General features: G+C 40.9%; 1 protein-coding gene across 15 annotated transcripts in view; it reads left to right on the plus strand.

The window, feature by feature from the left end:
* Positions 1–25,282, plus strand: part of WDR19 (WD repeat domain 19) — a 106,384-nt gene that overhangs the window by 2,455 nt on the left and 78,647 nt on the right. For 9 of the 15 annotated variants that reach the window (XR_010156291.1, XR_010156293.1, XR_010156294.1 and 6 more), the window contains exons 2-9: positions 902–993; positions 1,708–1,773; positions 4,826–4,951; positions 12,351–12,466; positions 17,311–17,426; positions 21,470–21,550; positions 22,983–23,095; positions 23,392–23,565. Coding sequence is in view for 9 of the 15 variants with exons in the window: in XM_009447514.4 (XP_009445789.1) it covers positions 902–993; positions 1,708–1,773; positions 4,826–4,951; positions 12,351–12,466; positions 17,311–17,426; positions 21,470–21,550; positions 22,983–23,095; positions 23,392–23,565 (884 nt within the window). In the remaining 6 variants the exon portion in view is untranslated. The remainder of the gene's footprint in view (positions 1–901; positions 994–1,707; positions 1,774–4,825; positions 4,952–12,350; positions 12,467–17,310; positions 17,427–21,469; positions 21,551–22,982; positions 23,096–23,391; positions 23,566–25,282) is intronic. The other 6 variants (XR_010156296.1, XM_063808730.1, XM_063808729.1 and 3 more) reach the window with 2 other exon arrangements.

Below are 25,282 nucleotides of genomic sequence, written 5' to 3' on the forward strand. Positions count from 1 at the left end.
CACCGAAACTCATATTCCTAAATGTTCTAGATCAACACTGTCTGATATAAATGTACTGTGAGCTAATGTAATTTCATATCTTTATTGACCATTAAAATTTTTTAAGAAAACAGGTAAAATTTATTTTAATAATATATTTTATCTTACCCAGTATATCAAAAATGTTATTTCAACATGTAATCAATATAAAAATTAACAATGAGATAGTTTACATTCTTTTTCCAGTTGTTGAAATCTGATATACATTTTATATTTACAGCACAGCTAGGTTGGGATTACTTATATTCCAAGTCCTCAATAGCTACATGTGGTTTGTAGCCTCCATATTGGACATCACGTTTCTTGATTGTTTCAAGGAAAAGAAAGAGTTTTCAGTTGATAACATTATTCACCCAGTAGCCAAGTTAAACACTTAATGATGATGTAAATATAACTATGGAACTAATAGAAGAAAATAATGTTGAAAGGAGTAAAGACATTTTGTGTTTTTATCATGTTTAAGATAGCAATTTTTGTTCAGTTTAATCACCAGGAATCCGTGCCACAGATAATTAACTGAATTCAGGCTTCAATTATTTTAGTCTTTAACATCTACAAAACACTAAAATTACATATTTTTGTAAAATTAACATTCAGAAACATTAAAAAGCCAAAAAAAATTTAAAATAAAAGCCCTCCTATATCTTGAGATCTGTAATTTACCAAGTAGTTGTGTATGTTTAGTTGGTTGGTTGATTTTGTTTTATTTCTTTTGTTGTTAACTTCTAGATAAGCTCTAACATAATCCTCACTATCCTGAATCCTATGAAAACATGGTTTTCATGACCATGTTTTGATACCTTTTCTGATCAACACTTGATTGTATGTTTTGAAAATATTAAAAATCGTGTTTATTTTTTAGCGTATTTTCTCACTGCTAGAAAAGACTTGGCTTGGCGCACCAATACAGTTTGCCTGGCAAAAAACATCAGGAAACTACCTTGCAGTAACAGGGTAAGAAACCAATGAATGTTTTAAGCAGTGGTTGTATGCCCATGTAATCACACCATCTACTCAGTAGAAGTTTTTTTTGTTGTTGTTGTTGTTTTTTTAAATGGAGTCTAGCTTTGTTGCCCAGGATGGAGTGCAGTGGCACGATCTCAGCTTGCTGCAACCTCCGCCTCCCAGGTTCAAGTGAACCTGGCCTCAGTAAAAGTTTTTGTCTAACAGTTATATGATAGGAAAAGGAATATATTCATCTCCATTAACATGAAAGTTCATAGAACCTTTTCCCTGGTAATAACTTTTTATGCAAATTATGAAACTATCAGGAGAAAACACTGAAATCATTTGGATGGCAGCTTTATATACATAGATAAATGAAAGAAACATTTAGGCCAGGTGCAGTGGCTCATGCCAATAATCCCAACACTTTGGGAGGCCAAGGCAGGCAGATCACTTGAGGCCAGGAGTTTGAGACCAGCCTGGCCAACATGGTGAAACGCCATCTCTACAAAAATACAAAAATTAGCCAGGTGTGGTGGCAGGCATCTGTAATCCCAGCTACTTAGGAGGCTGAGGCAGGGGAATCGCTTGAACCTGGGAGGTGGAAGTTGCAGTGAGCCAAGATCACACCACTGCACTCCAGCCTGGGCAACAGAGGGAGACTCTGTCTCAAAAAAAAAAAAAAAAAAGTAAATCATATCTTTATGTTCTGATTGCTTTCAGAGCTGATTATATTGTGAAAATCTTTGATCGCCATGGTCAAAAAAGAAGTGAAATTAACTTACCTGGGTAAGTACAGAAGTAGATTTAAAAAAACCTGTCAAGTTTTGTTGCCTAAAAGATTAAAAAAATACTGCCTTAAAATTATAATCAAATAGAATCTTTTGCTTCTTCCATTTGCAAAGGGATTTGTTTTTTTAGCCATAAGTAGTTATGAAATATGTAGAGATACAGCATGAATTAGAGTTTCTATCTATAAACACCCATATACTCACAGAGAAGCCTTACGGCAGGATTATAAATCAGACCGTGTGAAAGAATTAGAGTCCACACGAAACAATTCTTTTAAATTATAAACAAGTCTTAGTGTTTGTATAGGCAGATAAGATAAACCTGTATCTACTTTAGTTTTCCATCTCTAATAAATTGTTGGAAAATAGTGACTTTCCACATAACTTTGTAAAGGGTGAAGGCTTTAACCATTTTCAGGAAATCATTCTACATTATACTAAGCATAATTGAAGCATTTTTAATGATTCAGTGTAATCACTACCTATATTAGTTATTCTACTGATGGTCTCAGTGGTTATTAAGGTGTATAAAGGCTGTGTGTGGTGGCTCATGCCTGTAATCCCAGCACTTTGGGAGGCCGAGGCAGGTGGATCATGAGGTCAGGAGATGGAGACCATCCTGGCTAACACGGTCAAACCTCGTCTCTACTAAAAATACAAAAAAGTAGCTGGGCGTGGTGGCATGCGCCTGTAGTCCCAGCTACTTGGGAGGCTGAGGCAGGAGAATCACTTGAACCCGGAAGGTGGAGGTTGCAGTGAGCCGAGATTGCGCTACTGTACTCCAGCCTGGGTGACAGAACGAGACTCCATCTCAAAAAAAAAAAAAAAAAAAAAAAAAGATGTATAGAGTCCCTCACCTAAACTGACTTATGCTGCTGTGCTTTTAAAATTCATGTTTCTTTCTGTAGTTTATTGACCATTTTTGAAAATTAGGTTTTACTTCTCTCAGTCTCTAACAGCCTTTCCTACTTCCTGCCCTGCCCCACCCACCTAATGCTATCATTTTGGCATTTTCCATTAACTCTCTTAATTGTGGCTTCTGGTTTCTATATTCCTGGAAACAGATCAAAGAAGCTATAATTATATGTGAAATGAAAGAAGGCACTCAGTAAAAATTGTCTTGGAGTAAATTGCGTGAGCTTTATTGTGTGATCTCTGTGACATCTGTTTCTGTTACATAATGGTCTCATTTCTTCTGGATTGTTTTGCTGTATTCATAATAGTGGAATTTGACTGACAGAGGATCTCCAGATAAGGAAAATGCTGTTAAATACACAATCTTTAATTAGCAGATGATTTTGTCAATAATTTGAAAGCTTCCCTCTTCCATACTCCCCAAATCTCTGAATATACTTTAGAAAATGAAGATCCTAAAACATATTTCAACATTTTGAGAAATAAAATAATTGAAGTAATTCCCAACTGTCTTAAATATAAATCAAAGTATGGGTTATTTAATACCCAAGAATGAAAAATAACATCAGAGAAGAAAAGGTAAATATTTTTATTAAGGGTTTAAGAAATTGTAAAGTTTTTTATAATACACATTTGGTTATTTAATACCAAGATGAAAAATATATGTAATGCCAAGATGAAAAATATTTAATACCAAGATGAAAAATATATTTAATACCAAGATGAAAAATAACATCAGATAAGAAAAGGTAAATATTTTTATTAAGGATTTAAGAAATTGTAAAGTTTTTTATAATATACATTTTGGAATAATAGCAAGAATCATGTTAAATAGACCATTTCCTGTTTATAACTATGTTGTTACCTTAATCAAATTACTCTCGTTATTTTCCATCAAGATATAAAATGAAAATAATGACCAGGCACAGGGGCTCACACCTGTAATCCCAGTACTTTAGGAGACTGAGGCAGAGGATCGCTTAAGCCCTGGAATTCGAGGTTATAGTGAACTATAATCATTTGAGCCCAGGAGTGTGAGGTTATAGCCAAGTATAATCGCACCACTGCACTCCAGCCTGGGTGGCAGAGCCAGACCTTGTCTCAAAAAAAAAAAAAAAAAAGAAAGAAAGAAAAGAAAATAACATTTCTTATTCACCACTTTAGAATTCTATCTTTCCCTTTTTTACAATCCTATATCTACCCAATCACTCAATTTATCTAGCTATAACTTTGCTGCTTTTCTTTTTTTGAAACAGGGTCTCTCTGTGTCTCCCAAGCTGGAGTACAGTGACACAAACATGGCTCACTGCAGCCTTTACCTCCCGGGCTCAAGTAATCTTCCCACTTCAGCCTCCTGAGTAGCTGAGTAGCATGTGCATGCCACCACGCCCAGCTCATTTTTTTTTCTTTTTTTTTTGGTAGAGATGGGACCTTGCCATGTTGCTCAGGCTGGAGTGCAGTGGCGCGATCTTGGCTTACTGCAACCTCTGCCTCCCAGGTTCAAGCGATTCTCCTGCCTCAGCCTCCCAAGTAGCTGGGATTACAGGCATGCACCACCATGCCCAGCTAATTTTTGTATTTTTTAGTAGAGACGGGGTTTCTCCATGTTGGTCAAGCTGGTCCCGAACTCCTGACCTCAGATGATCCGCTTGCCTCGGCCTCCCAAAGTGCTGGGATTACAGGTGTAAGCCACTGCGCCCAGACACTTTGTTTCTTATCAATACCTTCTTGTCCTCTCTGTCAATCTAAAATAATCTTTCAAAAGTTGATCATACAAATTATGTCTCGATTCCAGATGTGATACATTTGTAAAGGTGCATGGTGAGTTTGTTTTATCAAAAGGCAGGGTTCTTTATAGGATTGAAGAAAATCTGCTAACTTAAGTATGATTATATTTAATGTAGTATATGAAAATGGTATTAAAAGTAAAATTTTAAATTTTACCATCCCCTCAACCACAGCAAAAAATTGAAGTTAACATTACCCATGCAGTGAATAATGAGTTGTATTTCTCACTTTAGAGAGTTTATTATCTGTTCAAAATAGATTGAATAATCTTGTTATAGACAAAAATCACAAATAGTAATTTTACTTTAAAAAACTGTATAGTGATATTTTGCTCTCTTTTTTAAAAGTAACTGTGTTGCCATGGATTGGGATAAAGATGGAGATGTCCTAGCAGTGATTGCTGAGAAATCTAGCTGCATTTATCTTTGGGATGCCAACACAAATAAGACCAGCCAGTTAGACAATGGCATGAGGTAAGATAACTTTTTAATTTTTTAAAGCTTCACTTAGAAACATGAATATTTGTAGGTTTGGTGCTAACAATTCTTTACTACTTTCATTTTAAAGATTCCTCAATGAGTTATTTTCATAGAAAAGGATTATTTTTATTATTGTTACCCAATTAGAATGAAATTGTTATAACTGTGAAATATAAATAGCTTCTTAAAAAGTTGCTTTCAGTGGAACAGACTAAGAAGTGCAGAGATGAGACAAAATATATATGGGAAAATCCAGAGATGGGCTTGACCATAGGCATGGCTGGATCTAGGAGTTATAATGGTGCAATCAAGACTTTTTCTCCATCTCTCAGCTCCTCTTTTCTCTATATTGACTTTATTCTAAATCAGATTCTCACCCACGACTACTGGTAGCTATCAGTATGTATCATTCTTCACAGCAAGTCATGCCAGAGAAAAGAGCATGTGCCTTGACATCACCAGAGCCCATTCAGTTCCTCAGCAGGTCTCTGAGTGGAGTAGGCAGGGCCATGGATTGGTACTCCCACCAAGTGAAAGGAAGAACAAAGGGCAGGGCAGTTCCCAAATGGAAAAAAATCTTGGGCAGACAGAATAAATGACAGATATCTGCTAAAAGAGAAACCAGTTTCCAATATGGAAAAGAAAAACTTGTCAGCATTTCCAACTAAAACTTTGCCATTTTGACCTTGGACAAATTGCTTAACCCCTCTCCAAGCCTCAATTTCTTCATCTGTATGACATGGGTATAACATGCTTCATGGCTTCATGTACCCCTCATGTGGGGAGGAAGAGATCATATACACGCTATGAGACCAGACTATAAGTTTTCAAGTTATTTACTAAGGAATAACTGAACCCAGAGAAAGCAAGGCAGTCATGTAGCGCAGGATCAGATACAACCTAGTGAGTGCAGTGCCTTTGACCCTCCAAAGTGACTGTTGAGGCAAGTAGCTGCAGAAGATACTGTCTACCAATGTAAAGTCTTCCTGAGTCTAAGAACCTTCATTTCTTGCTCTGTCCTCTTACACTTTGGGTTTACATCACTTTTCAGAAAGATTTTATATACTCTCTGTGCTTCCATTCAAGGGAAAGTTTAATAAACTTCAAGTACTGGTTCTTGAGCCAAATTCAGCAACAGTAAGGCCATGTTCTCACTCAGAGCAAAGTGCATAATTAATCCCCTGGTGTTTCTAACTGGTCTATCTCTGCCTCCAGCTCTCTGTCTTCCCACAGTGTCTGTTTCTCCACATCATCTCAGGATTGTTGTGATGTTTAAATATATGTCATGGCCAGGCATAAAATTAAGACCCAAGTAAATGGTAGATGTTATCGTAATTGTCATTAAAATAAAATTAAGGTTGCTTTACTGTTGATGTTTATATTTAATGTCTAAAGGACTTTTGTATATACAAAAGCATACCCACTGTTTGTTCTTTATTCAAAGGTCAATCTGTTACACTAGCTAGTTATTAAACAAAACTTGGAATATCAATTTTTCTTAAGTATTTTTATTTAAGAAGGTCCTGTTGTACATGACCACCTTGCTTCCTCTGGGTTGTTATTCCTTAGTAAATAAATGCTTTTAAGCAATTTAGGTTTTATAAAATTTATCTGAAGTGAGTCTTTTGAGCACTTCAAACGCCTGAAATAGTACCCAAAACCTATCCAAATGTAATTATCACAAAACTTACTGTGGTGCCACTTAACTAAAAATATATTAATTCAATGAGCTGAATTCATTTATTTTTGCTATGTATGCATTTATACTCTTTTAGAATTATAGCGGTATTTACTCTGCTCCTGCCTAGGCCTAACAGAAGTAGTCATTTAATTATGTAACTGGGATATAGCCATTTCTTTCCAGAGAAAACCCTATACGTAACATCTGCTTCGTCAACCAGTTCATTCTTGGATGGATCACAGAACATGGTTGCTTCTCCCAAGGCAATTTGGACCTGAGTACTAGGTATCCTACTCAGTGTCTTTTTAAATTGACCTTGAGTTGTCGTATTAGTAAAATTCTTTTAAGCCCATGCCTTATACATAGGTTGCAATTTTTTGTAACCTGTACATTTCCTTAGCATGATATATTCTTTAAATTTTGCTTGGCCAGAGATACATGTAATTGTTATATGTTGTCCTGATCCAATGGCATTATTGGAAATTTACATATGCTTTAGTATCATATTGTAATTTGCAAGGGTTTCTACAGGCCTTATATCCTAAGAGAATAGGGATGGAGTCTGTTCAGTTAGCTCTTCTTTTGAGAACATTTGATTACTTGATCTTCTTAGAACACATTATTTAACACTTTCTTTCTAGTTGGTTGTTGAGTAACTGTCAGTGCTGATAAACTATTGAATGGACTAATGTTATATTTATCTTATTATATATGATCACTGTTGCTGATCAGATCTTGTTCTTGTTATACAGTTTTCTCTGATACTATTTTTAGCTCATGCAAAATTATTTTTATTCATATTTTCTTTGAAGGAGTCTCCAAGACAGGATTAACTGTGTAAGAGATTTCTTACAGGAAATGCCTATGAGGGAACATAGAGAGGTTAGAAGAGATTGGAAGAGCTGTTAGACCTCAGTGCATGTCTGACCCTTATAAATGAGAGAGGGAAAGAAGTAAGGTTGGGAAGAAGTGTCTTAAATTGTAGCACAGTTGTTTTTTGTTTGTTTGTTTGTTTGTTTGGAATGGAGTCTCCCTCTTTTGCCCAGGCTGGAGTGCAGTGGCATGATCTTGGCTCACTGCAACCTCCACCTCCCGGGTCAAAGCGATTCTCCTGCCTCAGCCTCCCAAGTAGCTCGGTGCCCACCACCACGCCCAGCTAAATTTTGTATTTTTAGTAGAGATGGGGTTCCACCATCTTGGCCAGGCTGGTCTCGAACTCCTGACCTCAGATGATCTGCCCACCTGAGCCTCCCAAAGTGCTGGGATTATAGGCGTGAGCCACCGTGCCCAGCCCATTAAATTGTAGCACAGTTCTAATTAAGAAAGTTCAGCTAGGTCTGTGGGGAGTCTTTGGGCAAAAGTTACCTGTCAAAGGAGTTTTGCCCAGGAATGGGCCCAGCAGTTATCCCTCCCTCACTCAGTCATTGTCTGGGAGCAGCCCATGAGAAAGCACAGCCCAGCTCATTGAGGTGATGGATTCCAAAGCCTAGCAGCTGGGGCTCATGGGCAGTTACACTTTCTGCAAACAGAGGGAAATCTGAGAGGCACATTATTGCGGCTACGGCATCTTTTTTTTTTTTTTTTTTAATTTTAATATCTTTTTTTTTCTTTTTTTAATTTTTTTTTATTTTTTTATTTTTTAATGATCATTCTTGGGTGTTTCTCGCAGAGGGGGATTTGTCAGGGTCACAGGACAATAGTGGAGGGAAGGTCAGCAGATAAACAAGTGAACAAAGTTCTCTGGTTTTCCTAGGCAGAGGACCCTGCGGCCTTCCGCAGTGTTTGTGTCCCTGGGTACTTGAGATTAGGGAGTGGTGATGACTCTTAACGAACATGCTGCCTTCAAGCATCTGTTTAACAAAGCACATCTTGCACCGCCCTTAATCCATTCAACCCTGAGTGGATACAGCACATGTTTCAGAGAGCACAGGGTTGGGGGTAAGGTCACAGATCAACAGGATCCCAAGGCAGAAGAATTTTTCTTAGTACAGAACAAAGTGAAAAGTCTCCCATGTCTACCTCTTTCTACACAGACATGGCAACCATCTGATTTCTCAATCTTTTCCCCACCTTTCCCCCCCTTTCTATTCCACAAAACCGCCATTGTCTTCATGGCCCGTTCTCAATGAGCTGTTGAGTACACCTCCCAGATGGAGTGGTGGCCGGGCAGAGGAGCTCCTCACTTCCCAGTAGGGGCGGCCGGGCAGAAGCGCCCCTCACCTCCCGGACGGGGCGGCTGGCCGGGCGGGGGGCTGACCCCCCACCTCCCTCCCGGACAGGGCGGCTGGCCAGGCAGAGGGGCTCCTCACTTCCCAGTAGGGGCGGCCGGGCAGAGGCGCCCCTCACCTCCCCGACGGGGCGGCTGGCCCGGCGGGGGGCTGACCCCCCCACCTCCCTCCCGGACGGGGCAGCTGGCTGGGCAGAGGGGCTCCTCACTTCCCGGTAGGGGCGGCCGGGCAGAGGCGCCCCTCACCTCCCGGACAGGGCGGCTGGCCGGGCGGGGGGCTGATCCCCCTACCTCCCTCCCGGATGGGGCGGCTGGCCAGGCGGGGGACCGACCCCCCCACCTCCCTCCCGGATGGGGCGGCTGGCCAGGCGGGGGGCCGACCCCCCCACCTCCCTCCCGGATGGGGCGGCTGGCCAGGCGGGGGGCCGACCCCCCCACCTCCCTCCCGGACGGGGCGGCTGGCCGGGCGGGGGGCTGACCCCCCCACCTCCCTCCCAGACAGAGCGGCTGGCCGGGCAGAGGGGCTCCTCACTTCCCAGTAGGAGCGGCCGGGCAGAGGCACCCCCCACCTCCCGGACAGGGCGGCTGGCCGGGCGGGGGGCTGATCCCCCCACCTCCCTCCCGGACAGGGCAGCTGGCCAGGCGGGGGGCTGATCCCCCCACCTCCCTCCCGGACAGGGCGGCTGGCCGCGCGGGGGGCTGACCCCCCCACCTCCCTCCCAGATGGGGCGGCTGGCCGGGCGGGGGGCTGACCCCCCCACCTCCCTCCCAGACGGGGCGGCTGGCCGGGCCGAGGGGCTCCTCACTTCCCAGTAGGGGCGGCCAGGCAGAGGCACCCCTCACCTCCCGGACGGGGCGGCTGGCCAGGCGGGGGGCTGACCCCCCCACCTCCCTCCCGGACGGGGCGGCTGGCCAGGCAGAGGGGCTCCTCACTTCCCGGTAGGGGCGGCCGGGCAGAGGTGCCCCTCACCTCCCGGACGGGGCGGCTGGCCGGGCGGGGGGCTGACCCCCCCACCTCCCTCCCGGACGGAGCGGCTGGCCAGGCAGAGGGGCTCCTCACTTCCCAGTAGGGGCGGCCGGGCAGAGGCGCCCCTCACCTCCCGGACAGGGCGGCTGGCCGGGCGGGGGGCTGACCCCCCCACCTCCCTCCCGGACGAGGAGGGAGGACGCTCCTCACTTCTCAGACGGGGTGGCTGCCGGGCGGAGGGGCTCCTCACTTCTCAGACGGGGCGGTTGCCAGGCAGAGGGTCTCCTCACTTCTCAGACGGGGCGGCCGGGCAGAGACGCTCCTCACATCCCAGACGGGGCGGCAGGGCAGAGGTGCTCCCCACATCTCAGACGATGGGCGGCCGGGCAGAGACGCTCCTCACTTCCCAGATGTGATGGCGGCCGGGAAGAGGCGCTCCTTACTTCCTAGATGGGATGGCGGCCGGGCAGAGACGCTCCTCACTTTCCAGACTGGGCAGCCAGGCAGAGGGGCTCCTCACATCCCAGATGATGGGCGGTCAGGCGGAGACGCTCCTCACTTCCCAGACGGGGTGGCTGCCAGGCAGAGGCTGCAATCTCGGCACTTAGGGAGGCCAAGGCAGGCGGCTGGGAGGTGGTTGTAGCGAGCCGAGATCACGCCACTGCACTCCAGCCTGGGCACCATTGAGCACTGAGTTAACGAGACTCCGTCTGCAATCCCGGCACCTCGGGAGGCCGAGGCTGGCAGATCACTCGCGGTTAGGAGCTGGAGACCAGCCCGGCCGACACATCGAAACCCCGTCTCCACCAAAAAAATACGAAAACCAGTCAGGCGTGGCGGCGCGCGCCTGCAATCGCAGGCACTCGGCAGGCTGAGGCAGGAGAATCGGGCAGGGAGGTTGCAGTGAGCTGAGATGGCAGCAGTACCGTCCAGCTTCGGCTCAGCATCAGAGGGAGACCGTGGAAAGAGGGGAGAGGGAGAGGGAGAGGGAGAGGGAGAGCGGCATCTATTTTAAAAAAGGAAAAAAAGATTAAAATGCGTATTTATCTTTTGTAAAATAGATACTTAATAGAAGAACCTAGCAGCCTGGTATGTTACTACTACCTTACTTGCTAAAATTAATTTTTTTCTTTTCTTTTCTTTTTTTTTTTTTTTTTTTTGAGACAGAGTCTCACTGTGTCGCCCAGGTTGGAGTGCAGTGGCGCAATCTTGGCTCACTGCAACCTCCGCCTCCCAGGTTCAAGCGATTCTTCTGCCTAAGCCTCCTGAGTAGCTGGGACTACAGGTGCATGCCACCTCACCCAGCTAATTTTTGTATTTTTAGTAGAGACGGGTTCACCATAATGGCCAGGCTGGTCTCGAACTCCTGATCTTGTGATCTGTCCACCTCGGCCTCCCAAAGTGCTGGGGTTACAGGTGTGAGTCACCATGCCCAGCCTAAAATTAATTTTTTAACTAAGCATTTTATTATATGCTTCTATTATTACAACTAATTTTTCCACATATTTTAAATTATTTTTTCTCTTTCAAGTAACATCGTGATTTTACGACCTTTCACAAACTCAACTTGTATCAAATAAGTATGTAATTTTTAATCCTCAAATTCTCCTAATTTAGCCAGAGGAAACCTCTTTAAACTTACTCTTTTGTCCTTTTATCACTGCCCTCAACATTCTTGGAAGCAGTGCTGCTTTCTGAAAACCATACCATGGTCTGTCAGCGGTGCTCAAAGTTTAGCTGCATCAGAATCCCCTGGAGGGCTTATGAAAACACAGGTAGCTGGGTGCCACTTTCAGAGTTGCTCGGTCAGTATGTCTGGGCTGGGATCTGAGAACTGGCATTTCTCACAAGTTCCCAGATGATGCTGCTGGTTCTGATTTCAAATTTTGAGAACCACTGTTCTTGACTCATTGTGATTTCTTTTCTCAATATATGGAAAGAGGTACTCTCCAAGAAGTTCTGCTTCCCCTTAGTAGGGAATTGTATAACACTTCAACCTCATGAATCGTAGAATGCATGTCAGAACTGGTGGTGGGCAAAAGTGTTTTCTACCTGCTTTTGAGCTACTCTTAATAGTGACGGAGCTGGAAAAGATATATCATTTTTAAAGTCACGAATTCCCAAGATTTTTACCATTTAATATGTTATTGGGTGCCACTTTTTTAAAGTATGAGGTTTCATCATCCATTAATATTTTTGTAATCACATTTAGAGCTAAAACTATCATTAATAGACAAATTAATAAATATCATAGGTCATCTCATGAATTTTGAGGTTCCATTATAACTGAAGTCTACATTCATTATACTTTTGTATTTTGAGTCTAACTGACCCTAAGGTCATTCTGTAGCATCTCCAAAATATCTTTAGCATTTAGTCTTTGTCCTAAAGCATTAAGTTGTATTTTGTACTTTGGCTTCTAAGTAGATGTTAAAATTATCCAAGGAGTACTTTTTTAAAGGACTGTTTAGAGGTTATGATCGTGAATTGTTTAGTAATTTATATCTTAATGTTACAGGGATCAAATGTCTTTCCTTCTTTGGTCAAAAGTTGGAAGTTTCCTGGCTGTTGGAACTGTTAAAGGAAATTTGCTTATTTATAATCATCAGACATCTCGAAAGATTCCTGTCCTTGGTAGGTGATAGCTGGAAACACTGCTAAATATTTGAGATGCTCTACCTCAATGTAAATTCTGCCGCCTCAGGTTTCCCTGATCTTGCAATGGAAATTTTGCAGTACAAACCCCCTCCCCATGTCCCCCCGCAAGTCTTACGTTTAGCTAAACATGAAGATCCCTGTTCACTGCTTACTAAGAACTTGCCAGGGTACATAGAATAGATTGAGTTAAAGTCAGGCTGTGCCTTTCGCATCAGGACATTAACAGCATGGCTTCCATTTGTCCTTTCCCACCCAGACTGTACCTCTGGACGAGGAATAGCTCATACACATATGAACACATTTTGATAATATGTGCTATTTTTGTTATTAATTTTAGTTAATTTAGTTGCATTATAATATGTGGTAATTTTAGTCCACATAGTAGGTAGATTAAAACATTTACTGCTTGGGTCCGTGGTGGCTCACGCCTGTAATCCCAGCACTTTGGGAGGCCAAGGTGGGTGGATCACAAGGTCAGGAGTTCAAGACCAGCCTGGCCAAGATAGTGAAACCCCATCTCTACTAAAAATACAAAAAATTAGCCAGGCGCAGTGGCAGCCACCTGTAATCCCAGCTACTCGGGAGGCTGAGGCAGGAGAATCACTTGAACTTGGAGGGTGGATGTTGCAGTAAGCAGAGATCGCGCCACTGCACTGCAGCCTGGGTGACAGAGTGAGACTTCATCTCAAAAAAACAAAAAAACAAAAAAACAAAAAAAAAACATTTACTGCTTGGATAGAAGCAAGATTTCTAATTCTGACCCCTCACCTTCTCCAAATCCTAGTTAAATCTAGATGTGGACTATGAGTTCCATTTGCCTCAGGATATGCAGCCAGAGGGTGTTTTTATGTCCCTCCTTGTTTGACCTTCTTGTTTTGGCTCTTTGATTCCCCCAACCTGTGGTCACTTGGCATCTGCCCTCTGAATAGCCAAGAAGAAACATCTAGTCAATTATTGTAACATCATTGTGATGAATGGTAGAACCTAGTGGGCTTAATTGCATCCAGGTGGCCAGGAAAAGTATAACTTACTGCTAATAAAGGAATTACACTCTGGAGATCATGGCACCCACAGATACTTGAGAAAGTGCCCTTCCATTCAAGACGATCATTTCAAATTATTTTTACATATATGTATCTCTTTAATGTTAACATTAATTTTGGGTGCTATAGCTAAACATTAATGTCATTGAACTATTTGAAAAGTTAAACTAAATTTTTTTAAGTTACAAATATCAACTTTAAATTAGTTTGTCTATTAACTGTTATTATTGGTGTTAAGACTAACTTGATTTCTGAGCACTGGAAGCAAAAGGGCTTTGAGGTATATAAGGAGGAGGAGGAAGAAGAGATTTTCTTCTCCCTTTCTTGGGTATAGAAAGATGTCTTTGGCATCTTCCTACTTGTCATTGTATAGTCTTTTCCCCTTCCTAATGCCTATTTCTTTGGACACCCAGTTCCATTTAACACCCAAGTCCCTTAATCTATGATCAGCAAAATCTCTGTAGCCCCAGTCTCTTCTCTGAATATTTCCTTCACTTTTGTGTTCTGGTCTCCTGATATGAAATATTGTCTATATCCTGAAAACTCCCAAATTTATATATTTTCCACACTGTAGACTCATATCTCCAACGCTTACTCAACATCTTCAGTGAGGTGTCTAGTATACACTTCAAATTTAGTATCTCCAAAACCTTCTTGACTCACAGCTTTTCCTTCCACCATTGTTGACATTCCATTCTTCCAAATCATTAGGCCAATGTTTAGGGCCATCCTTGACTCTTTTCTTTCTCATACTCTCCATAACTAATTTGTCAGAAAATCTTACAGACTCAACCTCCAAATATCTCCAGAATCCAGCCGGTCTCACCATCTCTACTGCTGCCACCATGGTGTGGTCTCAGACATTTTCTACCTTAATTTCTGCAGTCTCCTCTTTACTGGCCTCTCCATTTCAACTGTTGCCCCACTCTAGAATCTTCTCAACCCAGAGGCCAGAATGAGCCCTCTGCTCAGAACTCTTCAATGGTTTCTGTCTCACCCAGGATAAAAGCAAAAGGCCTTAAAATGGCCAGAACAAATTTTCCATAATCTGGCCTTCGCAACCTCTCTGACCTCATCTCATGTTCTTCCCTCCTCATTTGTCTGCTCCAACCACATTGTCCTTGCTGAGCCTCTAACACACTAGGCAAACTCCTGCCTCGGGGTCTACTCACTTAAACCATTCATTTAATACCTGCTTTCTGCATAGGTACTGTATTAGATTCTATGAGGGTACGAAGAATAAAATGAATGTGGTCTCTGCTCTCAGTAACAGCTAAAATAGCTGACACTGTGATAGCATTTCATATGTACCTTGCACTTTGGTCAGTGCTTTAATTCAATTGATCCTCAACCCTATGAGAGGTCCTACTATTATTCCCAATTTATGGATGAAGTGAGTAAGGAATAGAAAGGTTGGCTGGGCATGGTGGCTCATCCCTGTAATTCCAGCATTTTGGAAGGCCGAGGCAGGCGGGTCACTTGAGGTCAGGAGTTCGAAACCAGCCTGGCCAACATGGTGAAACCCCGTCTCTACAAAAAATACAAAAAAATTAACCAGGTGTGGTAGTGGGCTCTTGTAATCCCAGCTACTTGGGAGGCTGAGGCAGGAGAATTGCTTGAACCGAGGAGGCAGAAGCTGCAGTGAGCTGAGAAGATTACACCACTGCACTCCAGCCTGGGAAACAGAGCAAGACTCTATCTCAAAAAAAAAAAAAAAGAGAGAAAGAAAATGAAAAGAAAAGGTTAAGTAACTTACGCAAGGTTTTTTCAGTAAGTAGTGGAGCTAAGATTCAAAGCTAGGCAGTCTGGCTCCAGAATCTATACACTTAACTATTCTTCTCATTAGTAGAATTACCCTTGGGACTCTTGAGGATTTATCTATCCCAAGACCTTCAGAAATACCCATAGTGTCAAGCATGTGATTTCCCTGAAAAAAAAAAAAATTTAGTTTTTGCACTGACTGGAAAGCTCAATGAAAAAGCTTCCCAATAGTTAGTGGCTATCTGATATTACTCATTAGCATAGTTACACAGTTCTTAACACACATCTTACTGAGGTGCATTCAAACAGGTACATCAGTATTATCATAAATTATTATATATCTTTTAGTTGTTACGTTTTTGTTTTTCTGAGAGATAAGGTCTTGCTCTGTCACCCAGGCCAGAGTGCAGTGGTGGGATTACGGCGCACTGCAGCCTCAATCTCCCAGGCTCAAGGGATCCTCCCACCTCAGCTTCCCGAGTAGCTGGGACTACAGGTGTGTACACCAGACTTGGCTAATTTTTTTTCTTTAATTTTTGTAGAGATGAAGTCTCACTATGTTGCCTAGGCTGGTCTTGAACTCCTGGGCTCATGCAATCCTCCCACCTCAGCTTCCCAAAGTGCTGGGATTATAGGCATGAGCCACTGTGCCTGGCCTCTTTTAGTTATAGCTGAACAGTTAAACTGCAAATGTTAAATCTGCTTATGTCAAAGGTATACCACACCATGAAGCTGAATATAAGTAAAGTTAACTTCACTGCTCTGGAATTTACTTCTCTTAAGACATTAACGGCCGGGAGTGGTGGCTCACGCCTGTAATCCCAGCACTCTGGGAGGCCGAGGCAGGCGGATCACCAGGTCAGGAGATCGAGACTATCCTGGCTAACGTGGTGAAACCCCGTCTCTACTAAAAATACAAAAAAAAATTAGCCGGGCATGGTGGCGGATGCCTGTAGTCCCCGCTACTGGGGAGGCTGAGGCAGGAGAATGGCATGAACCCGGGAGGTGGAGCTTGCAGTGAGCCAAGATCGCGCCGCTGCACTCCAGCCTGGGCGACAGAGCGAGACTCCGTCTCAAAAAAAAAAAAAAAAAAAAAAAAAGACATTAACTTTGGAGCCAGGCACGGTGACTCGCGCCTGTAATCCCAGGACTCTGGGAGGCCAAGACGGGTGCGTCGCTTGAGCTCAGGAGTTGGAGACCAACTTGAGCAACAAAGTGAAACCACATCTCTACAAAAAATACAAAAATGGCCAGGTGCGGTGGCTCACGCCTGTAATCCCACCACTTTGGGAGGCCAAGGCAGGTGGATCACCTGAGGTCAGGAGTTCAAGACTAGCCTGGCCAACATGGTGAAACCCTGTCTCTACTAAAAATATAAAAATTAGTTGGGTGTGGTGGCTCGCCTGTAGTCCCAGCTACTTGGGAGGCTGAGGCGGAAGAATTGCTTGAACCTGGGAGGCAAAGGTTGCAATGAGCCAAGATCACGCCACTGTACTCCAGCCTGGGCAAGAGAGTGAGACTCTGTCTCAAAAAAAAAAAGAAAGAAAAAAAAAGAATTAGCTGTGTGTGGTGGCATGTGCCTATAGTCCCAGCTACTTGGGACCTGAGTTGGGAGGATGGCTTGAGCCTGGGAAGCAGAGGTTGCAGTGAGCTGAGATCACACCACTGCACTCTAGCCTGGATGACAGAGCCAGAATCTGTCTCAAAAAAGAAAAAAAGACATTATCTTTGCAGGTTTGGTTATATGATAAACGAAGAAATCTTGTCAAGGAGCAGAATATCTTTTTACATTAGGGCTTATATCCAGATAAAAATTTGGAAAACAGTAATGCCTTTATATGCCATTATTTTATACCTTGGTAATAAACTGTTTTAAATAAGGTTGCTTAGACATTAACTGCTTTGATAAAATTCTAAATTCTTGTCTGTTTAATTTCTTGGTATATTCAGATTGGCATCACAGATTTTTTTCTTTGAGAAATCCACATGTCTGTATAAAAATAATCTCTTTTTCAGGAAAACATACTAAGAGAATCACTTGTGGATGTTGGAATGCAGAAAATCTGCTTGCTTTAGGTGGTGAAGATAAAATGATTACAGTTAGTAATCAGGAAGGTGACACGATAAGACAGGTAATACAGTAACGTCTCTTTGGTCTGATATATTCAGGCTTTCCCCCCAAATAAATAGTTTGTCCATCAAACTAATCTATACAATTTTTAAAAATCTATATGTGAGGTATATATGTGTGTGTGTATACACAATAACTTCAAAAACCTTTCTATTTATGTGTCAGAACATTTTTCTTTGATATGAATATGTTATCCAAATATCCTCCTTTGTATATTTCCCTTTGGTATTAACATGGATTATCAGCTCTGTGGTTCTAGTCAGACAGTGTATTTGTGAAATAACTCTTATTTTATATATGTGTATTTATAATACAAATGTTAATAACTGGTAGATCTTGAACTCAGAGTCAAATCTGCCTAATTCTAAAGCCCATACCTTTAACTGATAAATTGCTTCTAAACTAATCCTAATGGAATTTAATTTTAAGATTAAATGTTTCTACTATTCACATTTCTCAAGATTGATTAGCTCTTTCAGAGGCTCCCTCCTTATGGGAATTTGTATCACCAGTAGCTACATAATGTGACCAATGGGAAAATTTCACTTTGGACTCCTGCTTATGATTTAGTATTGCTAGAGCAATATTGACTAACACATTCTTTGAATACCTACTAAGCACATGGCACTGTGCTATATACTATAGAAAGAATATGAAATATGGCTCTGTATTAGCCAATCTATTGCTGCATAACAAATTAACCATTAATCAAAATGTAGAAGCTTAAAACAACACTTACTATTTCATGGTTTTGTGGATGAGGAATTTAGATGCAGCTTACCTGGGTGTCTCTGCCTTAAAGTCTCTACAAGCCTGCAATCGTGTTGTCAGACAGGGCTGCAGTTTCATGTGAAGGCTCAATAGGGAGAAAAATCTGCCTCCAAGCTCACTTACATGGGTGTTGACAGGGTTCAGTTCCTTACAGATTGTTAGATTCAGGGCTTCAGTTTCTCTCTAGCTATTCACTGGAAGCCTTCCTCACTTCCTTGCCACATGGATCTCTCCATAGAGTGCCTCACAACACAGCAGCTGGCGAGAGAGTGAGAGCAGCCATTCAAGACTGAAGCTGCATCTCTTTATAACCTAATCACAGAATCACTTTTGCCATATTTTGTTCTTTAGAAGTGAACTACAAGGCATAGCCCACAAAAAGTAGGGCAGGGATGGGGACCACACAGGCATAAAACCAGAAAGTGGGGATCATTGTGGGCCATCTTAGAGGCTGCTGATCATAGGGCCCCACTCTTAAGAAGACATTAGTAATATTATAAAACACACATGGCCTTATTGATTAATTGTCACATTTTGTGGTACAAATTACCTGTCCTACAACATTTGGGAGATAGAGGAGATCAATGAAAGTTTGATTGTGAGTCTCTCAAAGATAGAAGGCTATCTGAATCAGTCAGGGTATAGACTAAACTGTTGGGACAGAGAGTCCTAAAACTTTAGGGGCCGGAAGAATATGATAGTATGGGTTGGGGTCGGGGGTTTCCTCTCTCTTTTTCTCATGTAACAGAGAGACAAAGTCACCTACGTACCTCTGCTTCACTAAATTGTACCGAGTCTCAGGTTCCTTCCATCTTATTGCTCTGCCATTTTCTAGAGTATTGTACCCTCATCTGCATGATTGAAGCTAGTGTACCAGGATCACATCTGCATTTCAGCTCCAGGGAAAGGACAAAGAGAAGAAATAGAGTGTAAGAAATTTATAAAGGACTTGATCTGCAAGATGCATTTATTATTTCCCTTCATATCATATGACTAGAACCTAGTCATGTGGCCAAATCTACCTGCTCCCAGGAAAGCTGCAATTTTAGTCCAGCTAGATGACTATGTACCTTGCTAAAACTTATTTTAGTAGATAGTGCAAAACATTTACTCATTCAGTACAAGCAGAACAGCAAGGAAAAACTACAGCTTGTTCCTGGGTTGTTCAAGCCTGGACTAACTGAAGATATAGGTTTTGATTGGGCATTTTTAGAAAATAGGGCTGAAGAAGAAAGTCGATTCCTGTATCTGTTTTAATCATTCTATTTTCAATGCCCTTTAGAAATAGAATGGTAGATATGGTATAAATGCTACAACTCCCCTCTCTTGTGTCCATATCAGACATTACCAATAGATAGTGGATTTTTTTTCCTCCACTGAATCAAAATATGGCCTTAGAATATTTTTTCCGTATAGCATTCCAGGAAGTCACTACAATTCAGCCATTATTTACATACAAGATAACTGTTTTTCATTTCTAATCCTTAAGAAGTCTGCTTCCAAAATTAGACATACTACTTAAGCTGTCATGTAGTAAGCAAAATATACATTATAAGTGTTGCTTTGTTTTGTGTTTTTTCTTAATTGTTTTAACTTTGGCATTCTGAAGATCACTATGGTGTTACTTGTATGGATTTATTTTTATTTATCCTGCTCAGGATTTGTCTTGCTTCCTGAATCTGAAGATTGTTATCCTTTGTCAACTCAGGAAAATTCATAGTCATTATCTCTTTGAATATTACTTCTTGCCCTTTCTATTCTGTTTTTCGGGAGCGTCTGTTAGATAGCTGTTGGACCTTCTTATGTCTCTTAATCTCTCCTCTTCATAGTTTTATCTTTTTATCACTCTGCAACCTTTTGGATGATTTCCTCATATTAGTTCACATATTCTTTCTTCAAATTTGTCTAATCATCTGTCTATACATTGAGTTTTTTTATTTTAATGACTCCTCGTTTTTAGAAAGTACTTTGTAGTTCTTTTAAAAATCCACTTGAAATACATGAATAGACAGTTCACACAAAAATGTATAAAAAATGGCTCTCATACATATGAAAAAAATTTCAAAGTTACTCATAATTAAATAACTACAAATTAAAGCCACACTGAAATACCATTTTTCACCTATCAGGGTGGCAAAATTATATAAAATATGACAACATATTCTGTTGGTGAAACTGTAGATAAAATTAGTATGTCCCTTCTGGAGGAAAATTTGGAAATAGCTAACAAAACTACATCTGTATGTACTTTTTGACCTAACAATACCATTTCTAGGGTTCTACCCTTCAGATACACCTCCTATAATACAAAAGTACATATGCACTTAAAAACTGCCTGAACTTAAAAAATTCTTTTCTCATATTTATGAGTTCTTTTACAGCTTTAGTCATTTTTAAAATATTTATTTTATAATTTCTCTCTCTGATAATTCTATTATTTTTATATCTGCTAACTCCTTCTCTTGATGCATTGTTTCTTTATGAGTTTTGTAATTTTGAATTATGAGCTCATCTTTAGCAAAGTTTATGTGTGGAAATTTTTTAAAACCTTGGTAGAGGTTCTGGGTTAGTTTTTTCCAAAACTGCAGGGATAGTATGAGCCTGGATCCTTCCATATTTTATGTTAATTTCTCATCTTGGGAGCTACCAAACGACCTAACATACACATTTGAACCTCAGACTATAATGAGAATAGGAAGTGAGGTCTTTAATTAAATCCTTTTTCCTTTTTCTTTTTCTTTCTTTCTTTTTTTTTTTTTTTTTGAGACAGGGTCTTGCTCTGAATTGCAGTGGCATGATCATAGCTCACTGCAGCCTCAAGCTCCTGGGCTCAAGCGATCCTCCCACCTCAGCCTCCCAAAGCACTGAGATTACAGATATGAGCCACCGCACCCATCCTTTAATTAAATTATTGAAATGAACTTTGTTTTATCTGACTCAACACTCAGGCCAGAACAAATGGATTTCCTTATTGTCTCCCATAGCTAGCTGCTCTGGATAGCTGCAGCATCAGTTTCTGCACACACTCTGGTTTTAGTGTGATCTTTGCTGATGGTCCCTGTAAATTTCCCTTTTCTTCTTTCAAGCTTATTTATCTATTTAATAAGATATTTTCTGTTTCATCTAGAATTTCTAAATATTTGTGACAATAGGATTTTCAGGTTCTTAGTCCAACATTAGTCAGGAATGAAAACAAGTTATCCATTCTATTAATATTCAGAATGAATTTAAATATTAGGTTTGTTCATAGTGATGATGTTTTTACTCCTTTAGACACAAGTGAGATCAGAGCCTAGCAACATGCAGTTTTTCTTGATGAAGATGGATGACCGAACCTCTGCTGCTGAAAGCATGGTAAGAATTCTAATCAAATCCATGTGCAAATCATTTGGGTAATTTTGTGGAATGTATAATTTACTTTTCTTGGATGACTAAAATAGTGATAAATAAATTAGGTCCATTGACTGTATTTTAAGCCAAGGTAGAGCTAGGTCTTTTAGTCCCTAAAAGTTGTTGTAATTGCTACTGACTACCTGGCATTACAGCAAATGAGGACAGCTTTCTGTTACAATTGGTATTGCTCTTTTCATTCTTGTGATAGCAAAAACATTAGGGGTACCTTGCAGAACAGAAGTATTAATTCACATATTATTTTTAAAATTTTTACTCTATGAGATGTGGTTAGCAGACCTCTTGAAGTTGTAGGCTTGTTTTTTTTGTTTGTTTTTTTTTTTGAGACAGAGTTTTGCTCTTTTTATCCAGGCTGGAGTGCAGTGGTGCGATCTCAGCTCACCGCAACCTCCGCCTCCTAGGTTCAAGCAATTCTCCTGCCTCAGCCTCCCAAGTAGCTGTGATTACAGGCATGCGCCACGACACCCAGCTAATTTTGTATTTTTAGTAGAGATGGGGTTTCTCCATGTTGGTCAGGCTGGTCTCAAACTCCCGACCTCAGGTGATCCACCTCCCTCGGCCTCCCAAAGTGCTACGATTACAGGCGTGAGCCACTGCACCCGGCCAAAGTTGTAGCTTTTGGTTAATACTTAGATGCATCTTCCCTGCCACATCTTAACCTTCTGAAATCAGGATGATTTTCACAATCAATATGAATATATTTAATAAGGTAGTAGTTCTTTGTTTCCTAAAAACCTATTAAACTGATAGTGACTTACAATTGAGAGCATCTTATAATCAAGGAAATACATGATAATGAGCCCAAATAAGTAATGTACTTTTTTTCTCCCCAACATAATTACATCCTCCACTGGGAATTACACTGAAGAATTTACTTGCATGAGTAGCAAAGAGACACTAGTTTAGCCAACACTGACCTGCAGGTGATGGAACCAATGATGATATAAAAGCCAAGCTGGAGTATCCACAGGAGTGTGGACCTATAATCCCAAATGGCTCAAGAGCAGAACAGCCTCTTAGAGTGGAAGAGTCTTTATAATTTAAATATGAATTCATTTGCAGTGGAACTGTCAGACTTACAATCCTGTAGTGTGCAGTACTCTAATGAAAGGTATAGAAAATTTAAATGGACACTCCACAAAGGAATTATAGTATATTTCAAAGGGTATATTGAAGATGTGTAAAACCAAGGACACTTACCAGTTTATATATTAGTAAATACATTTTTAGTCATATTGTACTAGTTACAGCATTTAGCACATCTAAATTGGGCTTATTATTTTCACAAATTAGGTTCAGCTGTTGGATTTGCTTAATGGTCTTTTCATGAAGTACTAAGTAACTCATTTCACAATCTCCTAATCTTTTCTGGCAGATAAGTGTGGTGCTTGGCAAGAAAACTTTGTTTTTTTTAAATCTGAATGAACCAGATAACCCAGCTGATCTTGAATTTCAGCAGGACTTTGGCAACATTGTCTGCTATAATTGGTATGTCTGCTATAACTGGTATGTACAAAAAGCTCATTACAGAAGGACATCTGTAGGTTTTTCCTTACTAATTGTATTCAATTTTTGTTTGTAACATTCAATTCTATACGTAACATTTTCTGATTCATGGTCTGTGATTTAGTATGCAAAACTACTTAGTATATTATCTGACACAAAGTAGGCCCTTGATAAATTATATTCTATAATTCCTTAATTTTAAGGTACTTGCTAATTTACCATGTTGCCACTGATAGCTAATCTCCTTGTTTACCATATTGTTGCCTTCGTTGCTATAGGTATGGTGATGGCCGCATCATGATTGGTTTTTCATGTGGACATTTTGTGGTCATTTCTACTCATACTGGAGAGCTTGGTCAAGAGATATTTCAGGCTCGTAACCATAAAGATAATCTAACCAGCATTGCAGTATCACAGACTCTTAACAAAGTTGCTACATGTGGAGATAACTGGTAAGTTATTTTCACATATTTTTACGAAAGTTTATATAGTAAATACTTAAGTGAATCAGCCAAACTTTGTTAGCTAATATGAATCTGGCAATCATGTTTACAATTTAAAACGTCTAAGACTACTTTGCTCCTGATTTTAACATTCAGGGCAAAAATATAAAACAAAGTATAGTTGAAAATCAATCTTAAAAATAAAATAGGTAGTTCTGGGTAACATGGAGTAAGCACACTCCACCCCATGTCTCCCACTGAGTACAGCTATAAAACGTGAACAGAATGCATGGAGCAGATATTTAAGGACTCTGAAAAGTAAATAGTAGCAGGCAGATTGGAAAAGAAGACGGAATTTGAAGTGCCAACTAACCAGCGGGGAGTCTCCCACTTGTCCTCTGCTGTCTCACAGCCAGGACTCAAGGAAGTCTGAAACCTAGAAGTAGGCACCAAAGCACAGAGAGAGCTTTAAGGAAACTCTCTGGTTCTGGCTTAAGTTGCAGGAAAGAGAACTTATAATGCTCAAAGGCAATTGGGGAAATCCCCTGGTTTTCTTTTTCTTTTTTTGTTCTTTGTTCTCTAATGCTCCAGCCACCAAGCAGTCTCCCCGTGGCAGTGGCAGCAAGAACAGTGGCACCAAGGACCCACAGGCACCTAAAACTCTGATGGAGGATAATCTTCTCTCCAATTAGAGGCTGTGGCTTCAAGAAGATAGGGCAAACCACTATTGCCTATTTTTCTCTCTGTCCTCCCTTGGTCACAAGTGCTCATACAGTGTGGGAATTATGTGGTAGAACAGAGTAACTAGAGATCAAGCATTAATAGAGGACCAAAATTAGGAGCCCTAGGGACTGGAAAGTACTAGATTGATCAGAGGGAGGAAGGAACTCAGGAAAGCAACCCTGTAAAGATATTTATGAACTCCTGGGTTCATCCTTAAGTGCATATGTATAGACTTATCCTAAACATATACCAAAGACCCTGTGAACTGAACTGAGACATAGATCATAGCCAAGGTCTTATACTAGCCACTGAGTGGGCCATAGAGGGACATATCTGAATACCACTGCAGAGGCGTTGAAAATAGAACTGACATTGAAACCGTCAGCTACAGAAGGCTCCTTGAAACTTGTGGCCTGAACCCAGCCAGGTTGATGGCCTGCTGAAACAAAAATATTAACCTTCTCCATGGGATTTAGATTAGACACAATCTCATAATTTCACAATGTCCAGAATAGAACCCCAAATTACTTGACATATGAAGAATTAGGAGAATTTTAACTCGCTCAGGAAATAACAATAAAAAAACACCAATGCCAAGATTATGCAGATAGCAGATATAGAAATGCTCCAAGAGGTAAGGGCTGATGCTCTTGAAACAAATGGAAAGCTAGAAAGTCTCAGAAAAGAAATAGAACCAATAAAGAAGAACCAAATGGAAATTTTAGAACTATAAAATGCAATAAATTTGATAGACTTAGTAGCAAATGGAGAAAATAAAGAGTCAGTGAACTTGAAGAGAGATCATTAGAAAATATCCAATCTGAACATGGAAGAAAAAAATGAAACAAAATTATTTGTCCCAGAGACCTATTAGACAGTAACAAAAGGTCTAGTATTTGTGTCTTCGGAATCCCAAAAATAATGGCTGGAAACTTTATGGCAAAAGACATAAACCTGCATATTGTAGAAGCTCAGCAAGTCCCCAAAAGGATAAACCAGAAGA

Source organism: Pan troglodytes, chromosome 3 (genome assembly GCF_028858775.2).
Source record: "Pan troglodytes isolate AG18354 chromosome 3, NHGRI_mPanTro3-v2.0_pri, whole genome shotgun sequence".
In the NCBI taxonomy this organism is placed as follows: Eukaryota; Metazoa; Chordata; class Mammalia; order Primates; family Hominidae; genus Pan; species Pan troglodytes.